This window comes from Rhinatrema bivittatum, chromosome 6 (assembly GCF_901001135.1).
Source record: "Rhinatrema bivittatum chromosome 6, aRhiBiv1.1, whole genome shotgun sequence".
Classification (NCBI taxonomy): Eukaryota; Metazoa; Chordata; class Amphibia; order Gymnophiona; family Rhinatrematidae; genus Rhinatrema; species Rhinatrema bivittatum.
In genome coordinates this window covers 130,402,789-130,425,096 of record NC_042620.1, presented here as the reverse complement: position 1 = coordinate 130,425,096, position 22,308 = coordinate 130,402,789, and the positions used below count along the sequence as shown (strand labels likewise).

The 22,308-nt window shown below is 44.1% G+C and overlaps 1 protein-coding gene across 7 annotated transcripts in view; it reads right to left on the bottom strand.

Moving 5' to 3' along the window:
* The window catches only part of DNAJC10 (DnaJ heat shock protein family (Hsp40) member C10), a 334,589-nt gene that overhangs the window by 50,995 nt on the left and 261,286 nt on the right, over positions 1-22,308 (bottom strand). For 6 of the 7 annotated variants that reach the window (XR_003857398.1, XM_029605932.1, XM_029605933.1 and 3 more), the window contains one exon: positions 7,700-7,847. Coding sequence is in view for 6 of the 7 variants with exons in the window: in XM_029605932.1 (XP_029461792.1) it covers positions 7,700-7,847 (148 nt within the window). In the remaining variant the exon portion in view is untranslated. Of the gene's footprint in view, positions 1-7,699; positions 7,848-22,308 lie in introns of those variants that run through there. The other variant, XM_029605936.1, reaches the window with a different exon arrangement.

The following is a 22,308-nucleotide window of genomic DNA, read 5'->3' as shown; positions in this document are numbered from 1 at the left end:
GTTTAATGATTGTGCTATTCTGTGATGCATAATAGTTTAATTTGAAACATTAAGTTAACAGACTGGTTTTGTCTGATCACTCATGGTTTTTTAAAATGTTACACATCTTACAAATTCTGTCAGGGGTATGTAAACTTATGAGCACAACAGAAGATGTATGTGCAGGCAGGTCAGCGATACTATGTTGATTGCTGCCATCATGTGATTGAAAATAACCAGCACCTCTCTGGCAGCTGACTGATCTGTGTTCAGCAGTCGGTGAGCCAATGCTCAGAGTCTGTGCTTGATCTGAAGGAAAATAAGCTCTCTCCTGCGGAGAATCTAGCCTCGCTCCAATGTACTTTATTTTCTGGAGGGAATAAAGAGTCAATTTCTTGAAATTCATGAGGAAGCTGAACAACTGCAGGAGACAGTACTGATTTCTCTAGGGAAATTAGAACACCCACTTGGGAATTTACTGTCACAAGCATGTAAAGGAAGACCTGGATGCCCTAATGGCATAGATGTGATACTACAGCTAAGTATTTGGTGAAGACCCTTGGTGCGGCTGAGGTGCTAAAGGGTACTGATGGTGAGAAGAATCCAACATAAAGTGCAGGTATTGCCAATGGGAGAGGTAAATGGAAATGTGAGTGTAAGAATCTTTTAGATCCACAGCACACAGCCATGTCCACTTCTCCCAGAGTATATGCTTGTTTAGGCTTCTTAAATCCAGGATTTGTTTCAGTCTCCCAGTTGTTAGGTTTGAGGAAATAGTGGGAGTAAAACACCTGGCCATGGAGATGGAGAGGAACTGGTTCTATCGCCTGCCATTTGAAGAGAGCAAAATAGAAAGAAATAGATGGTATGATACATAAAGTTTGTGTCAATTGCTATAATGATGGGGGACATAACATTTTTAGGTTTGGAAAGGAAACAAAGCAGATTATGAAGGATTAATAGCAAGTAACAAGATTTGGAGATGCACCAGATGAGAGTGAAGATATTAAGCACAGGATTCAGAGGGATGCAATCAGTTTGGTATGAAAATACTATGAATGAAAGAGTGGTGAATGAGAATATGTGAATTAAACATTGAGTAACGTTTACTCCAGTATTATTTGTTAATGATAATCATATTAGATATATTACAAGGTACAATATTGAGTATTATTATGTACAAATAGCTATGACAATGTTCATTATATTGTAGATTTTGAAACGATAACAGCACCACATGGTGGACCACTATACATTGGTTTAATAAGACAACTTAGGGAACAAAAGAAAATCGCGCTGGAAAGTTAAAAAGTGATGTCCCTGAAGAAGCCCTGAGCAGCAGGGTGAAACGAGGCTCTTGTTGGACTGGACTGAAACAAAAAGAACATCTGTTGACAGTATTGTATTTGCTTGAGAGATATAAAAGAGAATTTTCATTGTAAAAATAATATTCTTTTGGAAAGGAAATAATATATAGTGTCACAAATATATTAAGAACATCACCATTATATTTGAAGTGCTATAAGTATACTGAAAGCATTACCATTATTCTTGTATAATGAAAGTTTTAACATGAATATGGTTTTATATATGGATGAATGAATGAGTGCGAGAGATATAAGTATGGTATGATTGAGGTGATTGGAGGGTAAAGCAAGAGTGTGATAAGAGAGTATTTTTAGCTATGGAAGGTAATGGGTAGTAATAGTATAGGGGAGTGGTCCACTGGATGCTATAAAACCATTTTTTGTAAATGACTGGTGTAAATGTTTGTTAAAAATAAATTTACAGTTTGGCACAGAGTTTGCCTTAAGACCTCTGATTTGATAGTCATTGTTCAAAAACAGATTAAACATGGTTTATACACTCTTTGACCAAGGGTATGTCATTAGGCTATGACCAGCCAGAAGAAAAGGCTTCAGTTTTTGTATACAATTGTGTAAATACTGGACCATATGGAACTGATGAGTAGTGATTTATGCATTAAACAAGGAGCTTTGAAATATCTTCTTGCCAAAATTGTCCAATAGTCTGGGATCTCTTCCTGGTGGCTTATTTGAATATATTGTTTTATTTGCTCTTTTAAGAGCCAATTCTACCACTGTTGATTGATGGGGATAGCTGTACTATCCCAAAGCCTGGAAAATTTTTTTTAACTCTGTACTGAAAGGTCAAGTTTCCTTGCTACTGAGGCACAGGAAATAGGATTTTCCCTACATTCTCATTTGTAAAACTTGTGGAATAGCTGCTGGGTTTACTGGAACTTTCGGAAACTGTAAGAGGCCCCAGATGTCTGCAGGAGGATCTTTGTCTTTATGTACATTTACTCCAAGGGCTTTTCCTCATTTGTCCAGAAACCCAGAAGCGGAAAGGTCTTTCAGGAGAGATGGGTGTTCTGGGGTGGGGGGGGGGGGGGGGGGGGGGGGGGAAGTCACAAGAAATTCCTGATCCTTCTTCAGAGCCTAGTGGTAAAGGAATGCTGATCTAGGACTTCAGTGAAGAAGCTGATGACCGGGAAGGGGTCCTCTGTTCCCTCGGAGGATACTCCTGATGCAAATCCTAGGAGTGGCTAGAGTCTACTGTCTGGGATCTGATGGAGAATCCACATGTACTTCCCTCTTGTGGAAGTAAAGATGAAATCTTGGAAAGGAAAGGTTGCTTATCCTTAGCCAATGAGGTCAAGTGGCTGATATGCCAACTGACCTAATATGGATGGTGGGTCATCATCTTCTGATACTAGAATGTAATCTTGGAGATCATCTGGACTTTGCAGAATTTGAAATGATGGCCAATTGGAAATAAGAGGAACCAGAGAGCAAACATGATCTGTTGTTTCTAGACGCAGACCCTGTGACAGTAATTTCATTGGCAAGAATGCTCTAGTAGTTGGTGGTGGAAGAGGGATCAAGTCCCCTTCTACTCCTGTAAAGAGCTTGCCCTGACTAGAATATAACTGCGTAAGAAGATTTGTGGTACAATGCATTGATGCTTCAATGGGCAAAGGCATCAAAGATCAATGCTCTAGAGCTTGATGCACCAGAACCTTGTATTTCAACGGCACTAGTGCATTCGAGCTTGTGTGTTTCTTTGGTACTTGCTGCTCCAATGGTTTTGCAGAGTGGTGCATCCTTTCTTCAATGCATGGCAATTATGTTTAAATTGACCCCAGGGATTCACAGCCTGTTCAGCTGACGGGGGTGATATTTTAAAGGAGTTAATGCTCAATTCTATTCCCGGTGAGGCAGATGAGGCTGCGCTTCAAAAGAGGACCAATTGCAACTTCTCTGAGACTTACTCAGGTTCTTCCATTTTGTAGGCTCTGGACCTGTGTGTTCATGGGGACATCCATCCACAATTATAACAACCGGCTTGGTCGTGGTTTGGACCAGGCAACTCTAGCCAGCTTGGTCGTGGTTTGGACCAGGCAACTCTAGCAGAGGTCATGTCCATCAGTAATGGACATTTTCTTGCCACAAATACAGTATTTAAACCTACTTTACTGTGGCACGTGTCTCAATAGACATCCTGAAGAAAATTTTATTTTTGTTTTAAAGGTAGCACTGAAAAGTACTGTTTGCTGGTTGCAGAGGCAGCAAAGCATCTTTAAAGATAAGCTTTGAAAATGTTTCTGAAAAACAGACAGATGGAGGTATATGTTCATGCTAGTGCTTGGACAAAAACCAGACTGAGGGGGGCTTACGAAGCAATAACCAAACAGGAATTCATACACCAGCTCAGTAGAGCAAAAGCTCTACTAGCAATGAGAGTAAGAGGGCCATTCAGTGCTGCTGGATGACATCACCATTTGTTAGGGCTAATTCAGCTCTGCTTATCGACAGAAAAAGGCGATGTGTAAGAGTGTCTGTGTGTGTGTGTGTGTGGGGGGGGGTGGCAGGGAGGGGACTAAGAATCTGTGCATGTAGACTCTCCTGCTATGAAGCAGACTAAGTTTAGAACATGGCTTAGCCTCATCTAGGGTACTGAGAGGGGATGGCAGAGCCAGACAGGGAGAGAGAGAGGCAGGAGACGTAGCACTGTATTAAGGCCCAGGAAACATCTCTTTCCTGCACAATATCTGGAATTGGATATGTAGAGCTGGGAAAATCTAGCAATCGGGCCCTCCTAACATGGCAATGGGTCATACACAGCAGGTGAACAGAGAAGCTGACAGCTTGAAAACCCACCCTTGACTGCTTGGTTTGGGCCAAGTGGAACCCGAAACATTGTCTGGGGGTTAGTCAGCTAGGCAGACCACATTCAGTGGTCCTAATGGAGAGTTATTTTGCAGGAGGCAATTGAGAGATTCATCTGCATTTCACCTATTAATGCTAGATTGAGCCACATAGGAAGGATGAGGCCCGTAACACAAATGGTTGGGGGAAAATATTATAAGGCAGGGCCTCCATTATGAGCAAGCAAAAACCTGTTGCTAACAAGAAGCTTTGCAATGAAAGTGTTTGCAATATATTAGAAGGAAAAAAAAAGTCTAGTAAAGCTAGAATTCAGTGAAAACACAAGTTAATGCATCTACATCTGTTTCAATGAGAAAAATTGTTAGAAAACTGTTAGAAAAAAACTGAAAGGAGCAGCTACAAAAGTAAAAAATATCCAAGAGGCGTGGTCATTGTTAAAAAAATACCATTCTAGAAGCACAGTCCAGATGTATTCCACACATTAAGAAAGGTGGAAAGAAAGCAAAACAATTACCGGCATGGTTAAAAGGGGAGGTGAAAGAAGCTATTTTAGCCAAAAGATCGTCATTCAAAAATTGGAAGAAGGATCCAACAGAAGAAAATAGGATAAAGCATACATTGGCAAGTTAAATGTAAGACATTGATAAGACAGGCTAAGAGAGAATTTGAAAAGAAGTTGGCTGTAGAGGCAAAAACTCACAGTAAAAACTTTTTAAAATAAATCCGAAGCAGAAAGCCTGTGAGGGAGTCAGTTGGACCGTTAGATGATCGAGGGGTTAAAGGGGCACTTAGAGAAGATAAGGCCATCGCGGAAAGATTAAATGATTTCTTTGCTTCGGTGTTTACTGAAGAGGATGTTGGGGAGGTACCCATAATGGAGAGGGTTTTCATGGGTAATGATTCAGATGGACTGAATCAAATCACGGTGAACCTAGAAGATGTGGTAGGCCTGATTGACAAACTGAAGAGTAGTAAATCACCTGGACAGGATGGTATACACCCCAGAATTCTGAAGGAACTAAAAAATGAAATTTCAGACCTATTAGTAAAAATGTGTAACTTATCATTAAAATCATCCATTGCACCTGAAGACTGGAGGATAGCAAATGTAACCCCAATATTTAAAAAGGGCTCCAGGGGCGATCAGGGAAACTACAGACCGGTTAGCCTGACTTCAGTGCCAGGAAAAATAGTTGAAAGTGTTCTAAACATCAAAATCACAGAACATATAGAAAGACATGGTTTAATGGAACAAAGTCAGCATGGCTTTACCCAGGGCAAGTCTTGCCTCACAAATCTGCTTCACTTTTTTGAAGGAGTTAATAAACATGTGGATAAAGGTGAACCGGTAGATATAGTATACTTGGATTTTCAGAAGGCGTTTGACAAAGTTCCTCATGAGAGGCTTCTAGGAAAAGTAAAAAGTCATGGGATAGGTGGCGATGTCCTTTTGTGGATTGCAAACTGGCTTAAAGACAGGAAACAGAGAGTAGGATTAAATGGACAATTTTCTCAGTGGAAGGGAGTGGACAGTGGAGTGCCTCAGGGATCTGTATTGGGACCTTTACTTTTCAATATATTTATAAATGATCTGGAAAGAAATAAGACTAGTGAGATAACGAAATTTGCAGATGACACAAAATTGTTCAGAGTAGTTAAATCACAAGCAGATTGTGATAAATTGCAGGAAGACCTTGTGAGTGGAAAATTGGGCATCCAAATGGCAGATGAAATTTAATGTGGATAAGTGTTGCAGTTGGACACTGTTGGAGAGATAGTGGACCCTTGGGCCGGCCTACCTAGGGAGACAGGGTAGGCTGGGGGGCGGAGCCACAAGCAGGAGGTGTTCACCCAGGAACCAGGGACCCCCCGGGAGGAGACCGTAGGGCACCGAGTCCCCCGGACTTGGAATTGAGACAGAAAGTCCAGGGGCTGAGACAGGCTTAGACTGGGAGCAGAGCAAGCAAGAAGGATAGGAAATCCAAGGTACCCTGGAGGCAGGGAACCGGCTGTACAGGGCCGAGGGCCAGCTGAAGGCAGGGCAGCGGAGTCTGTAGCAAACCAGAGGATGAAGCAGGCTGTAGGCTGAAGCGGAGTCGGTGGTAAACCGGAGGCTGAAGCAGGGTGTAGGCTGAAGCGAAGTCGGAAGCAAACCAGAGTCGGGGCAGGCAGCAGGCTGAAGCGAAGTCGGAAGCAAACCAGAGTCGGGGCAGGCAGCAGGCTGAAGCGGAGTCAGAAGCAAACCGGAGTCGGAGGCAGGCAGCAGGCTGAAGCGGAGTCGGAAGCAAACCAGAGTCTGAAGCAGGCAACGTGGAGACCACCAGGAACGCATTTAAGAACAACTATGGAGTTGTGAACCTCGTTGCAAGGCGATGAGAGAGTTTGAGCGCCGGTTATATCTGGACTTAGGCGTGACATCAGCAGCACGGGCGGGGCCAGGCTTCCGGGAGCTGAGCGCGCGAGACTGAAGGGAAGCAGGCACGTAATGGCGGCCGCCACGTGGAGTGAGAGAAGCCCCCGGGGTCCGGAGTGGGCGGAAAGCGGAGATCCCTGAAGTGGAGGTAGGCGGGCTTGGGCCCTGAGCGGAGGGAAGCGGTAGGGACCGCAACAGATAAGTGCAAGGTGATCCATATAGGGAAAAATAACCCATGCTATAATTACACAATGTTGGGTTCCATATTAGGTGCTACAACCCAAGAAAGAGATCTAGGTGTCATAGTGGATAACACATTGAAATCGTCGGTTCAGTGTGCTGCGGCAGTCAAAAAAGCAAACAGAATGTTGGGAATTATTAGAAAGGGAATGGTGAATAAAACGGAAAATGTCATAATGCGTCTGTATCGCTCCATGGTGAGACCGCACCTTGAATACTGTGTACAATTCTGGTCGCCGCATCTCAAAAAAGATATAATTGCGATGGAGAAGGTACAGAGAAGGGCTACCAAAATGATAAGGGGAATGGAACAACTCCCCTATGAGGAAAGACTAAAGAGGTTAGGACTTTTCAGCTTGGAGAAGAGATGACTGAGGGGGGATATGATAGAGGTGTTTAAAATCATGAGAGGTCTAGAATGGGTAGATGTGAATCGGTTATTTACTCTTTCGGATAATAGAAAGACTAGGGGGCACTCCATGAAGTTAGCATGGGGCACATTTAAAACTAATCGGAGAAAGTTCTTTTTTACTCAACACACAATTAAACTCTGGAATTTGTTGCCAGAGGATGTGGTTAGTGCAGTTAGTATAGCTGTGTTTAAAAAAGGATTGGATAAGTTCTTGGAGGAGAAGTCCATTACCTGCTATTATGTTCACCTAGAGAATGGCCACTGCCATTAGCAATGGTAACATGGAATAGACTTAGTTTTTGGGTACTTGCCAGGTTCTTGTGGCCTGGATTGGCCACTGTTGGAAGCAGGATGCTGGGCTTGATGGACCCTTGGTCTGACCCAGTATGGCATTTTCTTATGTTCTTATGTTCAAAATGGTGGGACTCAATTTGCTGCTATGAGAAACCTCAGAATACTCACTCTAGCTACATGTTCAAATTCTGGAGCAAAGTTTCTGCAAGGGCCACACCAAGGGGCATAGAAATCAATGATCCAATGATTCTTTCCATTTAATACTTTCTCTTTGAAGCTTTCAGGTGTCAGATCTACAGAGACTTGGGGTAAATATCTGTGAAAAGAAAGATAAGCATTTAATGCATAGTGACCCAAAAACTATTGAATGCCTTGAATACTACTGGCATCATAATATGGGGACCAAAAGAAGAACAAGGTCAGTGTATAGAAAAGAGCCTTTATTCTGACAATATTCAAGCTTGACTCTGGCTGAGTTTCGCTCTATGTGAAGAGCTGCCTCAGGGGCTACTAAAATTAAAATACACATATAAGAAACAATACAAAACATATGAATGTTTAAAAATTACAAACAAATCATAAAAAGTATAAATTAATACAAATAAAAAAGCTTTCATGTGAATACATAAAAATACACCGATCTTGTTTTTCTTTTGGTCGCTATATAGTCATCTTGGTCTGTTTTTGGGTCCTTCACTTTAAAAAAATCTCTGAAAACACATCTGTTTCAATTAGCATTCAATACTTCAATACTTCATCAAATACACAACAATAAGCACGCAATCCTTCCTCCCCCCCCCCCCCTTTTTTAAAATATTTTTTCCTCCATGAGCTATTATAACACTACAAAACTTATTCACCCCCTCCCCTTTCCAGATACTTACTCACCCCCTCTCATTTTTTCTCCCTTTATTTTTACAGGGTAATTGATGGCACAAGTTTTTCTTTTCCTATTAAGATCTTTTATTTTATAAAAAACTTTTTTACTTTTATTGTTTATTATACCAATTTTGTGTAATTTTTATTCTTTTTAATTTATTTTCTAATCTCTTTTATTTTCTATTACTTTTTGTAAACAGTTTTGATAAAACTTACATTTGTAAAAACAGTATATACTTTTAAATAAATAAATACATAGGTGCAGTATTTTGTTTTCTTATGGGGTAGAGGAGAATGATCTTTCCTCCTCCAGGCAGCAACTTAGGACGTTAGCAGACTTTAATGAGAGTTGATCCATTCTTTGTGGCTTTCTTTCCATGCAACTGAATACATGAATGCCATGCCTGAAGGTGGTAAACTGACTTTAATATTTGGGTTAATTTTTAAAAGGGGCCAGAGAGCCTAACCTTTGCTGCCCAAGTTAAGAAGATTTTCATCTGAATTTAGCAGGCTAGATTTTGAAGCAAAATCCTTGAGTCCTACCAGACCAGTTCAGAAGCATATATCTGGTAGGACTCCATCCAGCAGATGGAATTAGAGAACAAATGTTTGATATCACTCTATATAGGGTGGTATGCCACCTGCAGCTTCTTAATATTTCTGCAATAAAGCACACATTTTAAGATCTGAATTTTCCCCTAAGTGAGTGGGGTGTGAGTTAATAAAATGGTCCCAACTGATCCTAAACCCTGCACCATAAGTGTAGCAGATTAACATAAGAATGGAAACGCCAACCAACCAAAAACAGTTCTGTGAAAGAATATATACACTGTAAGGCAAGCTAAAAGCTTAAAAATGGGTGGGATTCTGGACTCAAGGAAAGAAAACTAGCAGGTAAGAACCAAATGTTTTCTTATTGTCCCACTAGACCAGTCCAGATGCACAGGATGTACTCAAGTCATCCCTACTCCGGGAAGGAGCCTGATAAGTCTGCCCTCAAGATGTCCTTCCCAAAGGAGGCAGCATCTTGGGCTCGAACAACCAACCTGTGATGTTTGGAGAATATATGTAAGAAAATCCTTAACATCTCCTCTGGTGGAACTATATGGGTTCCACTCATGATGCTGCTTGTGCTCTAGTGGAATGAGCTCTAAGCCTCTCATCTTTAGAGCTTCTCAAAATGCACGAAGAAATAGCAACCTTGAGCCATTTGACTAAAAATAGCTTTGAAACAGTTACTCCAGTAAGAAGACCTCCTGAAACCATGTTCAAGTATCTAGGCAGAACATTATTTATATCTATTGAATGGAAATCCCCAGAGGCTGACCTCCTAAAAGAAAGCAATTCCGCAGACTGATCTAGATGGAAAGAAGAGACTACAAACTATGAAAAAGGACAGGAAAATATGAATAGAAACCTTATAAACAGAACCTGATGCTCGGAAATACTCCTATTTGAAAGCATTGCCATGTTATAACATTATTTTCAGACAATCTTACTGCTCTCCCATCAAGTAGCAGCAACATTTAACTGTAAGGCCCTCTTTATGATCCTTGACTTCAATCAGTTACTAAATACCAGCTATCATAATGCTCCAGTATCTCAAGCTATCTGACCCTGAAAACGTGCCTCCCAACTGCAGAGACAGGCATCTATTGTTATCGCAAACCAATCTGGTGATGCCAAGCCCATTCCTTTGGCCAGATTTCAAATGGACAACCATTGTTGTAGACTGTTCTTGGTAGAAGTAGTACTGTGAAGCAAACTCCAGCAGGAAAGAAGAGAACTCTGCAATAGATGCATAGACCCTGTTGTCTACAGCACCAGGTCCAAGATGTTTCCAGTGAACCTTCAACGAAGATAATCCTCAGGTTTGGAAGTCCTCACCCACAATAAACTCTGAATTTGTAGACTTGACTTTTTCCAACAGCACAAATACCTTCTCAAATATTCTAGAATCTGGGTAAACCACTCTTCTCAAAATTGATCCCCCAATTCACCTCTGGTAAACACTGAATTATCATGGACATTGCATGCTGGCATAGCTCTTTTGAAAATAGCTCACCAGACAACAAGAAATGGGTGAAACTGGAGGAGCCCTATTGGAAGAGAGGCGCGTTGAACCTTTGATTCTGGCGCGCTGTGAGCCATCCGGCAGAGGAGAATTGACAGACGGAGGTCTGTGAACTAACCCTGCCTACCTTGATGTCATCGACACGCCTGCTGCACCGAATTAAATCGCTGTGCAGCGGCGCTGAGGTAGGAGCCCTATCGGAGGAGAGGCCCGTTGAACCTTTGATTCTGGCGCGCTGTGAGCCGTTCGGCAGAGGAGAACTGATAGACGGAGGTCTGTGAACTAACCCCGCCTACCCTGACGTCATCAACGCGCCTGCTGCACCGAATTAAATCGCTGTGCAGCGGCGCGCTGCCGAAGCCGCGCGCCAAAGGGTGCGTTTTTGTTTGCAGTAAAATTAATATTGGAGACCGAACCTAATGGGAAAAAAGAGGACGACGCGGATGGTAGTCTCTACACAGACTACAAAAGAAGTCTCCGGACCAATGGACCAACATCTTATAAGGAGGGTGAGTCAAACTTCCAGGGAGGTTATCCCAGACATTTCTTTTTCGTCTGGAGCCTCTGTCAGTTCTGCCATATACCAGGATCCTAATACTTCCTCTGGGAGTAATGGGGCTAATGCTATAAGAGCCCTAGAAGTAGAGGCTTTAATATCACCTGACCCCAGAGGAAACCTGCCAGTGATACGGGATGAGACTTGTTCTGTTAATGTGATTGAAAAAGTGTCTGATGATTTATTGAACCTGAATGCTGGGACAAGTAATCCTGAGAATATCACTTTGACAGATGTTTGGAGGGCAGTCACTAAGATGGAAAAGATGTTATCTTTAGCCATGGCCCAATCCACCAATTTGGCTGCGGAAACCAGGGCAAAACTGGAAGATCACACTAAGCGGATTACACAATTACAGACAATAGGTGAAACAACTATTTCTCAGATAACATTACAATCTACTGGTTCCACCTTTATGAAAGATTCATTAATCTTATATAAAAAATTAGAGGGCTTTGAGAATAGTATGAGGAGAAAAAATTTAAGGTTCTTAAATTTTCCAAATACAAGGTTATTATCATCTCAGGAATTGTTTAACAAATATGTTAAGGAAATCCTGGGTATTACAAAGGAGTTAACTATCTCTAATATGTATTATATACCAACTAAGAGAAGAGAAGTTTTGGCCCCTGAATGGGACTTGGATAATGTATCTACTGATAGCCCCAATTTGACAGAATTTTTAGAATCTTCTGTAGATTCTATTCACACTAGGGCTACCTTATTAGTAGTCTTTAGTCTGGAACAGGAGAAAAACCTTGTGCTTCAAAAATACTTTAGAAATAAAGCATTTACTTTTTGTGGTCAGAGAATCCAAGTTTTCCCAGCTGTTTCTAAAGACACACAATCAAGGCGGAAGTTGTTCTTGGCATTGAGACAGAGTGTTGACCCTAGGGACCACTTTCTACCTCAAATTTCCCTGTAAATGTATTATTACCTTTCAGAAAAATAAGTTTGTGTTTTTAGAACCTTCCCACCTTGATGTTTTCCTTGTTGATAAGGGTGGATAAGGCATAGGTGCAGCCCTCCAATAGGATAAAGCTGGTTAAAAAAAAAAAAAGGCTCTTCTCTTAGAATGTTCATGTTTGATATTTATTTATTTATTTATTTATTTCTTTTGTATACCGACATTCGATCGAGATATCACATCGGTTTCCAGAAAACAGGTTGAATAGAGCCGGAGCTGCCCTATTTTACATTGTAACAAGAGAACAGTTGATTAAACAATAAATATAAGGAACATTGTAACATATGAATAAAATTAGAATTAAATATTAGTGGGTATATAGAAATGGCAAATAGCCTATATACAATATGTACAATATGACTTGGTTATGAGTAGGGTGGGGGACAGGGAAGAGGGAGGTTACGAGAAGGGTGGGGGACAGGGAAAAGGGAGGATAGAGAAGGGGGGAGGGGTTATGCGTTCATGCAGAGTAGAAGTTATGCGGTAAGGCTTTCAAGAGCGTTTATTATAGGATGTTGGGGTTCAGGAGGGAATGCTTTCAAGAACAGCCATGTTTTGAGCTGTTTTTTAAAGACTTGCGGTGAGGGTTCGTTTCTGAGCTGTGGGGGGAGGGAGTTCCAGAGGGTAGGGCCAGCTATTGTAATGGCTCGTTTGCGTATTGTATTGAGGTGAGCATTTTTAAGAGTTGGGATGGAGAGGAGACCTGAGTTGGTGGATCTGAGATTTCTTTGTGTGAAATATGGTTGGATGTTGTTGTTTAGCCAGACCATTCTGTTGTTGTTTATTTTTTTGTGAAGAAGGGTGAGGGTTTTATACTGGATTCTTTGTGTGATGGGCAGCCAGTGGAGGTCTTTGAGAGTGGGTGTGATGTGGGAGGATTTTCTGTGATTGGTGATAATTCTGGCGGCGGCGTTTTGTAGAACTTGGAGGGGCTTGATGTGGGTTTCAGGAAGTCCAAGGAGGAGGGAGTTGCAGTAGTCGAGTTTTGAGAAAATAATTGATTGTAGTACTGTTCGGAAATCATGCAGTTGGAGGAGAGGTTTGAGTTTTTTAAGTGTTTGAAGTTTGAAAAATCCATCTTTGATTATATTGGAGATGTGTCGTTTAAAGTTGAGTTGGCTGTCGATGGTTACTCCTAGGTTTTTTGTGGATGGTGTGAGTGAGGTTCTTGATAAGTTTGGCATCCCAGTGTTGTTTGCGCTTCCTGTGTTGTTTGAGGGGGTGCTCTCGAGGGGGGGAGCGGGACGGTCGTCCTGGATGTGAATGATTTCTGTTTTGGCTTGGTTGAGGCAGAGATTATTTTCCTTCTGTTTATTACCTTGCTTGGCTCCTCTATAAAGTGGGCTGTAATTTTGAGTTTACATATTGTAATAAGTGAAAATATTTCCTTAGAAGTTTTTGATGATGTAAATCAAATTTACTTATTTCTTATTTGCATTTGTATAAATGTTAAGAAAATTAATAAAGTATAAATTAAAAAAAAAAAAGAAATGGGTGAAACTGTACTTGCTTAAGAGTGGCTGCTACCACCCCTATCATCACTTGTAAAATATTCTTGGTACCATAGCCTAACAAAGACTGGAACAACATGACCATTCAAAACCTAAGGATCTCAGATGATCTCATCAAATGGGAATATGTAGATATATCTGAAGACTTTAGGCATACTTCTTTCCTTACTGGTACAATCACAATGCAAAGAATTTCCATAAGGAAAAAAGGAACTAATAAGGTTTTATTTACCAGCTTTAAAACCTGAATATGTCTGAATGTGCCACACAAACACTTTTTTTTTTTTTTTTTTTAAAGAGTCAAATCCTTTACCAAAGTTTCCCTAATGAGCTCAAAAAGAATCTTAAACAAAGGCATCCAAACTAAATTAACATCTCACAATGGCAAAGACTGATGGATTGGAAGCTGAATATTGTTCACTCCTTCAAGAAACATGTTTGGGTGCCCCAAGAAAAATAACTCTTGCACACTCCTTCTGAAAAAAAGTAATGACTGCCATCTGAACCTAGTGGGAATCCAAAGCCAGACCTGTCTAATTCCTTTTTGCCAAAAGGACAGTATTGAAGGCACTGGCATCTTCAAGGGGAAATATCTGCTGCCACAAATCCAGTCTCCAACACCTTTCAAACTCTAAGAAAAAATAAGAACTTCTTCCTAGCTTAAAATGGTCACCACATCATCAATATACCTTTAGGGGTCTATTTCAGTAAGTGGTTACCATACCCCCATCATTTTTAACGTAAATAAGACTGTTTATGTAAACTCTTGTTATACCACCCTCCCACAGTTTTTTGATGTAAACAGTTTTGCCTGTTCATATAAACCGTTGTTATACTTTTATTTCGGAGTGAAGGCCTGTGCCAGCTCCCACAGTTATTAATGTAAATCCTTTTGATTTTAATATAAATCATTGTTACACCTGTAAACCGGAGTGAAGGCCTGCGCCAAACTTCAGTATATAAAAAACATACAAAAAAAAAAAAAGTTATGCAGCTAAAGTTAGCAGGTAACTTGTCCCAAATATTCAGTGGGATAAATGTCCCGCTGAATATAACCAACCTAAAGTTATCTGGTTGCATATAGCCGGATAACAAAAACATAACTGGGTATGTCTGAATATAGCGGGTTGTTACCCGGCTTTGTGTGGCCGCTTAACATGCTACTTAACTAGATATCTTTAAAAGATATCTGGCGAAATAGTGCTGTTACCCTAAAAAATAACAGGTTTGGATTAGAGGGTAGGCAATTCCTTCCCCCAAAGCATGATGCTAAAGCCTTGTCGCCATAGTCTCTAATCCCTAACCCACCAAACATTTAAAACTGAAGTGCTTGGCATACAGTCCCTAGTCCTGATCCGGCTGCCTCCCTGCCTTCCCCCACCGCACAACAAAGAATCATAGCATCTGTCCCCCCATCCACAGGCCCCAGCCAATACCTTTTTTTTTTTTTAATCTGTGCCAGGAGTGAGGGACCCTCTGCCCTGCTCTGACCGTAGCAGAACTAGAAACGTAAGTTTACATTGAACCTGAAAGGTTTTAATGATGAGCAATCAATAACAAACTTTTTCCATTGGAAAGAAATCAGTAGAACTAAGGGTCACAAAATGAAACTCCAGGGAGGATGACTCAATCAACGTCAGGAAATATTTCTTCATGGAGAGGGTGGTGGATGCCTGGAATGCCCTTCTTGAGGAGGTGGTGAAGACACACACAGTGAAAGATTTCAAAGGGGCATATGATAAACACTGTGGATCCCTAAAGGCTAGAGGATGGAAATGAAGAAAAGAGCACATAGGGGTAACTTGCTGGTGTGGTGGTTACTACCTTTAACCAAAAAACCTTCATAATGTTGAAGCAACTCTATCATTGCTCTCTACTTCAATGGCAGGGAGAAAAGTGGAAAAAACGAAAAAAGGAATTAGATTCAGACAGCAACTAACAAGGACACATTGAATTTTAAGGTCTGGGAAAACAAATAAGCATGGGGGTAACATGCTGATACAGCTGTTACTATCCTTAACCATTAAGCCTAATACTTTTGATGCACCGCCAGCATTGCTCTCTGCTTCAACGGTAAGAGGTGACAGGGAATTGGATTCAAACAGCAACCAATAAGGGCCCTGACTAATGGTCTGGGAAACTGATAAGTATGGGGATGAGGTCGTATGGCGCGGCAGATACTACCATAAGCTTGCTGGGCAGACTGGATGGACCATTTGGTCCTTTTCTGCTGTCATTTCTATGTAAGCCATTTAGATGGATAACTATTACGTATCCATCTAAATGGCTTTTGAATATGGATCTCTTATTCTTTAGCCCTTTCTTCTCAATAGCCAGGCTGCAAGACAATATGGAACCACAATTTCCATCCGAATCTGATCCTGATGCAATAGTCCGAGAATAGAGCTGAACCTCTGAGTTTCCTAACTGTGCCTCCCGAGGATCCTCATAGCATGGATGTCTTACCCAGTCTGAAAATCTCGGTTTTCCTCTATTTTATGAATTCCTCCATTGGCCAAGGTGGCAATAATCAAGTGGCTCCTCTGATGGCCCAGAATTTAACAGCACATGCAGACCCACTGCACTTAATCTTTCCTTTGACTGAAGATTAAGACATTTGAGGCCATAAAATCCATCACAGACACTTCCCCCTCAGGCCCCTCTCCAATACCATTATACTGGAGAAATTACTTACCTGATAATTTCATTTTCCTTAGTGTAGACAGATGGACTCAGGACCAGTGGGTTATGTGCTCTTCTGCTAGCAGATGGGAGACTGAGTCACATTTCAAAGCTGACATCACCCTAGATATACCCCTGCAGTGACCTCAGCTTCTCAGTATCCTCCTCAAAAAGCCATTGTGGATATATATCTTTACATAAACAACTTGATGAAACTTCTCAAACTTGATTAAACTGATTTAACTGGTTTCAAAACTGGAGACCGCAGGTGCACTCAATTAAGTTAACGCCAACATCAGACTAACTGCAGGTGTCTTGAACTAGGGGTAGGAAACAGCTTACTCGTATTTGTTTTAGTCTCGAGGCTCGCTTTCCAGGGTCCTCCCTCTCTGGGGCAGCAGTGGGCGGGATGCTGAGTCCATCTGTCTACACAAAGGAAAACAAAATTATCAGGTAAGTAATTTCTCCATTTCCTAACGTGTAGCCAGGTGGACTCAGGACCAGTAGGATGTACAAGAGATACTCCCAGATAGGGCGGGAGGCTGCCTGTGGCCCACTTAGTACTGCCCTTGCGAAGGCTGCATCTTCTTGGGCCTGAACATCCAGACAGTAGAGAACCTGGAGAAGGTGTGTAGGGAGGACCACGTTGCCACCCGACAGATCTTGGTGGGCGTTAGCAGCTTGGTTTCTGCCCAAGATACTGTCTGGCCCTAGTAGAATGAGCCTTAACCTGCAGTGGTAAAGGCTTTCCTGCCTCTATGTACGCTGCCTTGATTACTTCCTTGATCCAGCGGGCTATGGTTGTCCGCGAGGCCACTTCTCTTTGTTTCTTCCCACTATGAAGAACGAACAGGCGATCTGTTTTGTGCACCGGTTCTGATCTTTGCAGGTATCGCACCAGGAGTCTGCAGATATTTAGATGGCGAAGAAGACGGGAGTCTTCAGAGTCCTTCTGTTCATCTGGAGATGGTAGGGAGAAGGCCTGGTTCAAATGAAACTCGGAAACCACTTTCGGTATGAAGGAGGGGACGGTGCATAGCTGTATGGTTCCAGGGGTGAACCTAAGGAATGGTTCCCGACAGGATAGTGCTTGTAGCTTGGAGATGCGACGAACTAAACATAATGCCACCAGGAATACAGTCTTCAATGTTAAGAGGCGTAGTGACAGACCGCTCGCTAGTCTAAAGGAAGGTCCCGCTAGGAAGTCTAATACCAGATTGAGGTTCCATAGGGGCACCAGCCACTTTAGGAGTGGCAGAAGTTGCTTAACCCCTTTTAGGAAACGGGTCAAATCTGGATGAGCTGTTAGATGGATACCATTCACTTCGGCTCTGAAGCAGGAGAGGACGGCCACTTGGACCCTGAGGGAGTGGAGTGACAACCCCTTCTTCATACCTTCCTGTAGAAAGTCCAGAATTATGGGGATCTTGGCCGTCCGTGGGAGTATCTCTTGGTCCTCACACCAGGCTTCAAATATTCTCCAGATCCGATTGTATGCCAGGGATGTTGAGAACTTGCGCACTCGGAGCAGGATGTCAACACGGGCTTCGAGTAACCGCGCTTCCCCTCAGGCGAGTCCTCTCAAGGGCCAGACCGCAAGAGAATTGAGATGGATCTTCGTGAAGAATCGGGCCCTGCTGGAGAAAGTACCTATGTGGAGGTAGTCACAGAGGGCTCCCTGCAAGGAGTCTTTTGCATGTCTGCGTACCATGGGCGTCTTGGCCAATCCAGGGCCATTAGTAGAATTAGTCCCCTGTGGTGTTCTATCTTGCGGATGACCTTGCCCAGTAGTGGCCATTGGGGGGGGGGGGGGGGGGGGAAGGTGTACAGTAAGTCCTCCTCTGGCCAGGTCTGGACGAGAAAGTCGATCCCTTGGGAGTGTGGCTCTCGTCTGCAGCTGAAGAACCTGGGGACTTGGGCACTGAGATAGGTGGCCAGTAGATCCATGGCTGGGAGGCCCCAGCGATTTACTATCAGTTGGAAGGCTGTGGTCGACAGCGTCCATTCCTCCGGGTCCAGGCTCTCTCTGCTGAGGAAGTCTGCTGAGACGTCTTTTCCTGCGATGTGGGAGGCCGAGATCCCTTGTAGGTTTATCTCCACCCATGCCATGAGAGGATTATCTCCAGAGACACCTGCTGGCTCCTGGTTCCTCCCTGGCGGTTGATGTAGGCAACCATTGTAGCATTGTCCGACATTACTCGAATTGCTTTGCCTCTGAGTCTGTGGCTGAATCGCAGGCATGCTAGTCTGACTGCTCGAGCTTCCAGGCTCGTTTATGTTCCATCCTGCCTCTTCCTTGCTCCATTGTCCCTGGGCCGACAGTTCCTGAGAGTGGGCTCCCCACCCTCGCAGGCTTGCATCCATGGTGAGCAACATCCAGTTCGGTGGGGATAGGCTTACTCCTCTGCTTAGGTGGTCTTCCTGTAACCACCACTGCAACTGAGAACATATCTCTGCTGGTAGTTGGGAGGCAAATTGAGTAGTCTTGGGACAGTGGGTTCCAGCGTGACAGTAAGGAGCGCTGGAGCGGTCGCATGTGGGCCCTTGCCCACGGGACGACCTCCAGGGTTGATGCCATGAGGCAGAGGACTTGAAGATAGTCCCATACCTTGGGGCGTACATTGGAATAATTACGATTGATGACCATCAGTTTCCTTCTCCTCGGGGGAGGGAGGAAGACTTTGTTCTGTCTGATGTCAAAATGGGCCCCCAGGTACTCTAGTGACAGAGGGCTGCAGACTGCTCTTGCTCATGTTCACGGCCCAACCAAGCTCCTGCAGTAGGTTCTTGACTCTGCTGTCACCTGCCGGCTCTCTTTCGAAGACTTTGCCATGATCAGCCAGTTGTCCAGATAAGGGTGTACCAAGATCCCTTCCTTCCTCAGCATTACTGCCACGACCACCATAATTTTGGAGAATGTTCTGGGGGTGGTTGCTAGGCCGAATGGTAGCGCTCGGAACTGGTAATGGTGACCCAATATCGCAAAGTGTAGAAAACGCTGGTGATCTTGATGGATTGGAATGAGAAGGTAGGCATCGGAGAGGTCCAGGGAGGTTAGGAACTCTCCTGGTTGTACTGCCATTATTACGGAGCGAAGAATCTCCATGTGGAAGTGTAGTATCCGCAGATGACGGTTGACGTTCTTGAGATCCAAGTGGGTCAGAATGATCCTTCCTTATTGGGAATGATAAAATAGATGGAATAGCGCCCCGTATTTTGTTTGGGGCGTAGGAACCAGAATTATTGCCTTCAGACCGAGTAGTCTTGTCAGAGTGGCTTCCACTGCCAGACTCTTGGTGTGGGAGTGGCAGAGTGACATCATAAATTTGTCCAGAGGTTTGCTGCGGAACTCCAGAGAGTAACTTTCTCGAATGATGTTTAATACCCATTTGTCTGACGTGATCTCGACCCATCTTTGGTAGGAGAGGGAAAGTCGACCCCCTATTTCTTCTTCCTGTGGATGGGTCGGCCCATTCTCATTGGGGTGCACGGCTGAAGCCCGCCCCCGGGCCTATTCCTCTCTTTGTCTGTCAGTTCTGAAAGGGCTGGGACCTTCCGGAGGGACGAGGTGCCTGGAACTGTGAGTTCCTGTAGGGTCTAAAGCATTGCAAGCTTCAGCCCCTGGTTCTTCTGGGAGAGGGGTGCTGGGATCTTTTGTCCCTATCTTCCAGTAGCCAAGGCACTGGAGATTCGCCCCACTTGCTGGCTAACTTCTCCAATTCGCTTCCGAATAAGAGAGATCCTTTAAAGGGCATTCTTGTGAGATTCGCGTTAGAGGTCACGTCAGCAGACTAATTCTGCAGCCATAGTTGTGTTCTGGCTGCCACTACAGAGGCTACTCCTCTGGCTGAGGTACGCACCAGATCTGAGCTTGCGTCCATCAGGAAGGCTGCTGCAGGTTCCATCATCTCACCGGTAAACGTTCTGAAGTTATTTGCCTCTCTCTCAAGAGGAGCAAGCAAGTACATGCCACCAGTGTGCATCAGGAAGCAATCTGCAGTGTCATTGCTGTTGTGTCGAAGGCCTGCTTAAGAATGGATTCCAATCATCTATCCTGAGTATCCTTCAAAGCAGCCCCCTCCCTCAACGGGAATGGTTGTTCTCTTTGAGACAGTACAGACCATGGCATCCACTTTCTGAAAACGCAGGTGTTCCTAGGTCGCTGGTTCCAGAGGGTATAAGGCTTCCAAGGCCCAACCTCCTTTAATGCTGGCCTCTGGGCCATCCCACTCCAGGTCAATCAGTTCCTGGATGGCTTCCATCATTGGGAAGTAGCATAAGGCTTTACGAAGGGACACCGAGATGGGGTTCTTCTTTGGTTCTGCCATAGGGTCCGTGCCTGGGATACCCAGAGTCTTCAGAGTCTGGGAAACAAGGGCTGGTAATTCATCCCTGTTGAAGAAGCGAAGCATGGTTCGGTAAGGTTCCAGGCCTGGAGGGATTTCTCCTTCTTCCAGGGAGCTGCCATCATCCTCTGAGGTGTCCGGGTCCTTGTCAGGGAAATTCTTGGTTAGGCAAGGCATGTCTCGAGGCATCCGAGTAGGGCTGGGAGGATCTTGTGCTTCTGGCAGGGGTTGAGCCCGGGACGCAGCCGGGGCTGATTGCGCCTGAATGAAGGCTTGCAGCCCTTGGAAAAATTCTAACCAGGAGAAGGTTCCCAGGTCCATGTTAATCCCAGGGGGAGTTGGAGTAGGGGCCCCTGAGGTGCCCTCTTGTGGAGAAGCCATCTCGGAGTTGCATAGATCCGGGAAGCTATCGTATGTAGTAGTTCCGGACACATCCTCCGACAGTGAGGGACCACTTTGGTCCCCCCCTGGGCTTCTTCGCAATGCTGACACAGGCAGGACTACAGTTCAGGCTGTGCAAAAAGAGTGCCTTCTTGGATCCTGGTGCCATTGCCTCTATGTCTAGGTGCACAGCTAATGAGCTTCAATGCGCATGTGTAGTGTAGGCACGGCTGTGCGTGTAGATATACGTGTGGTGTGCGCGCACAGCTGTGCGCACATTTGTGTTGGACGCACACAAGTTAAGCGCATCGGCCGTCTGGCCTGCCCCACGCGTACCGCCGGTTGGGAAGGGAAGATGGCGCCAACGACCCCCGCATGTAAGATGGTGCCGTCTGAGGGTCTCCACTTGTGTGGACCCTTGCACCGGATCAGGGTCTAGCCCAACCAAGGCTGCTCAACCCGATCGGTGCTCCCTTTTACCTCGCCGGAAGGAGGAGGAATCGGTACGGCGATTCGAGCTCTGGAGACCAGAGACCTGAATTTAAAGTTTTCTGCTTACTTGGTGCTTATCGATCGTGTGCCGGATGGTCTCTAGCTGCAGGGGGAGAGGGTTTTACTTTCACCGCCGTGCTCAGCTATGCACCTGCTGCCTTTCAGCCACTCTGGGGACTAGGTCCATGCCGGGAACCAGCTACCAGACCAAGGCACACCTCTGAGGGATATTGGAAATCACCTCAGGAATTCTCAACTGGGGGAGGGACCCTTGGGTATCACCGCAGGAGAGCGGGCTCCATCTTCTTTAAGGTAATTTTGTCTTCTTGCTATAATTTTCCTAACACTGTGCTAGTGTGTGGGATAGTGTCCGCATCTGCTAGGAGACAGAGATACTGAGGAGCTAGGGTGACGTCAGCTTTGAAATCTGACAGTCTCCTATGAGATGATGTCCCTATCCCCAGATAACGTCTTGCTTTCCCTTATCCTAAACCTTGCCTTAGAGACCATGTCTTCAGACCAATTAAGCAACCCATATAACCATTGAGCCTTCTTTCCTTCAGCTGAGGTGCGAATAAGATCGAGAGCACCTGGCACCAAAGTGATCTGGATTCCAGCCCTTCTGCCACCTTAGTGGCTATTCCTTCCATAGTACTTGCAACCAGCAGCTGTTGCATTAACGCAGCAACTGTTTGTAAGAGCACACAGCTGCTCGCAAGATTGAAGCATAAAACTCGAAACTTGATTTAGAAGCATAACTACACCTGTTCAAAGTATCTTTTAGGGCTCTACCCCCTCTTTGGGATTGTAGCCCCTTTGGACACTGAGTCAAAGCATTCAATCTTGAAAATTTCCATTGTTCCACCACCTCACTGGACAGCACGCAAAG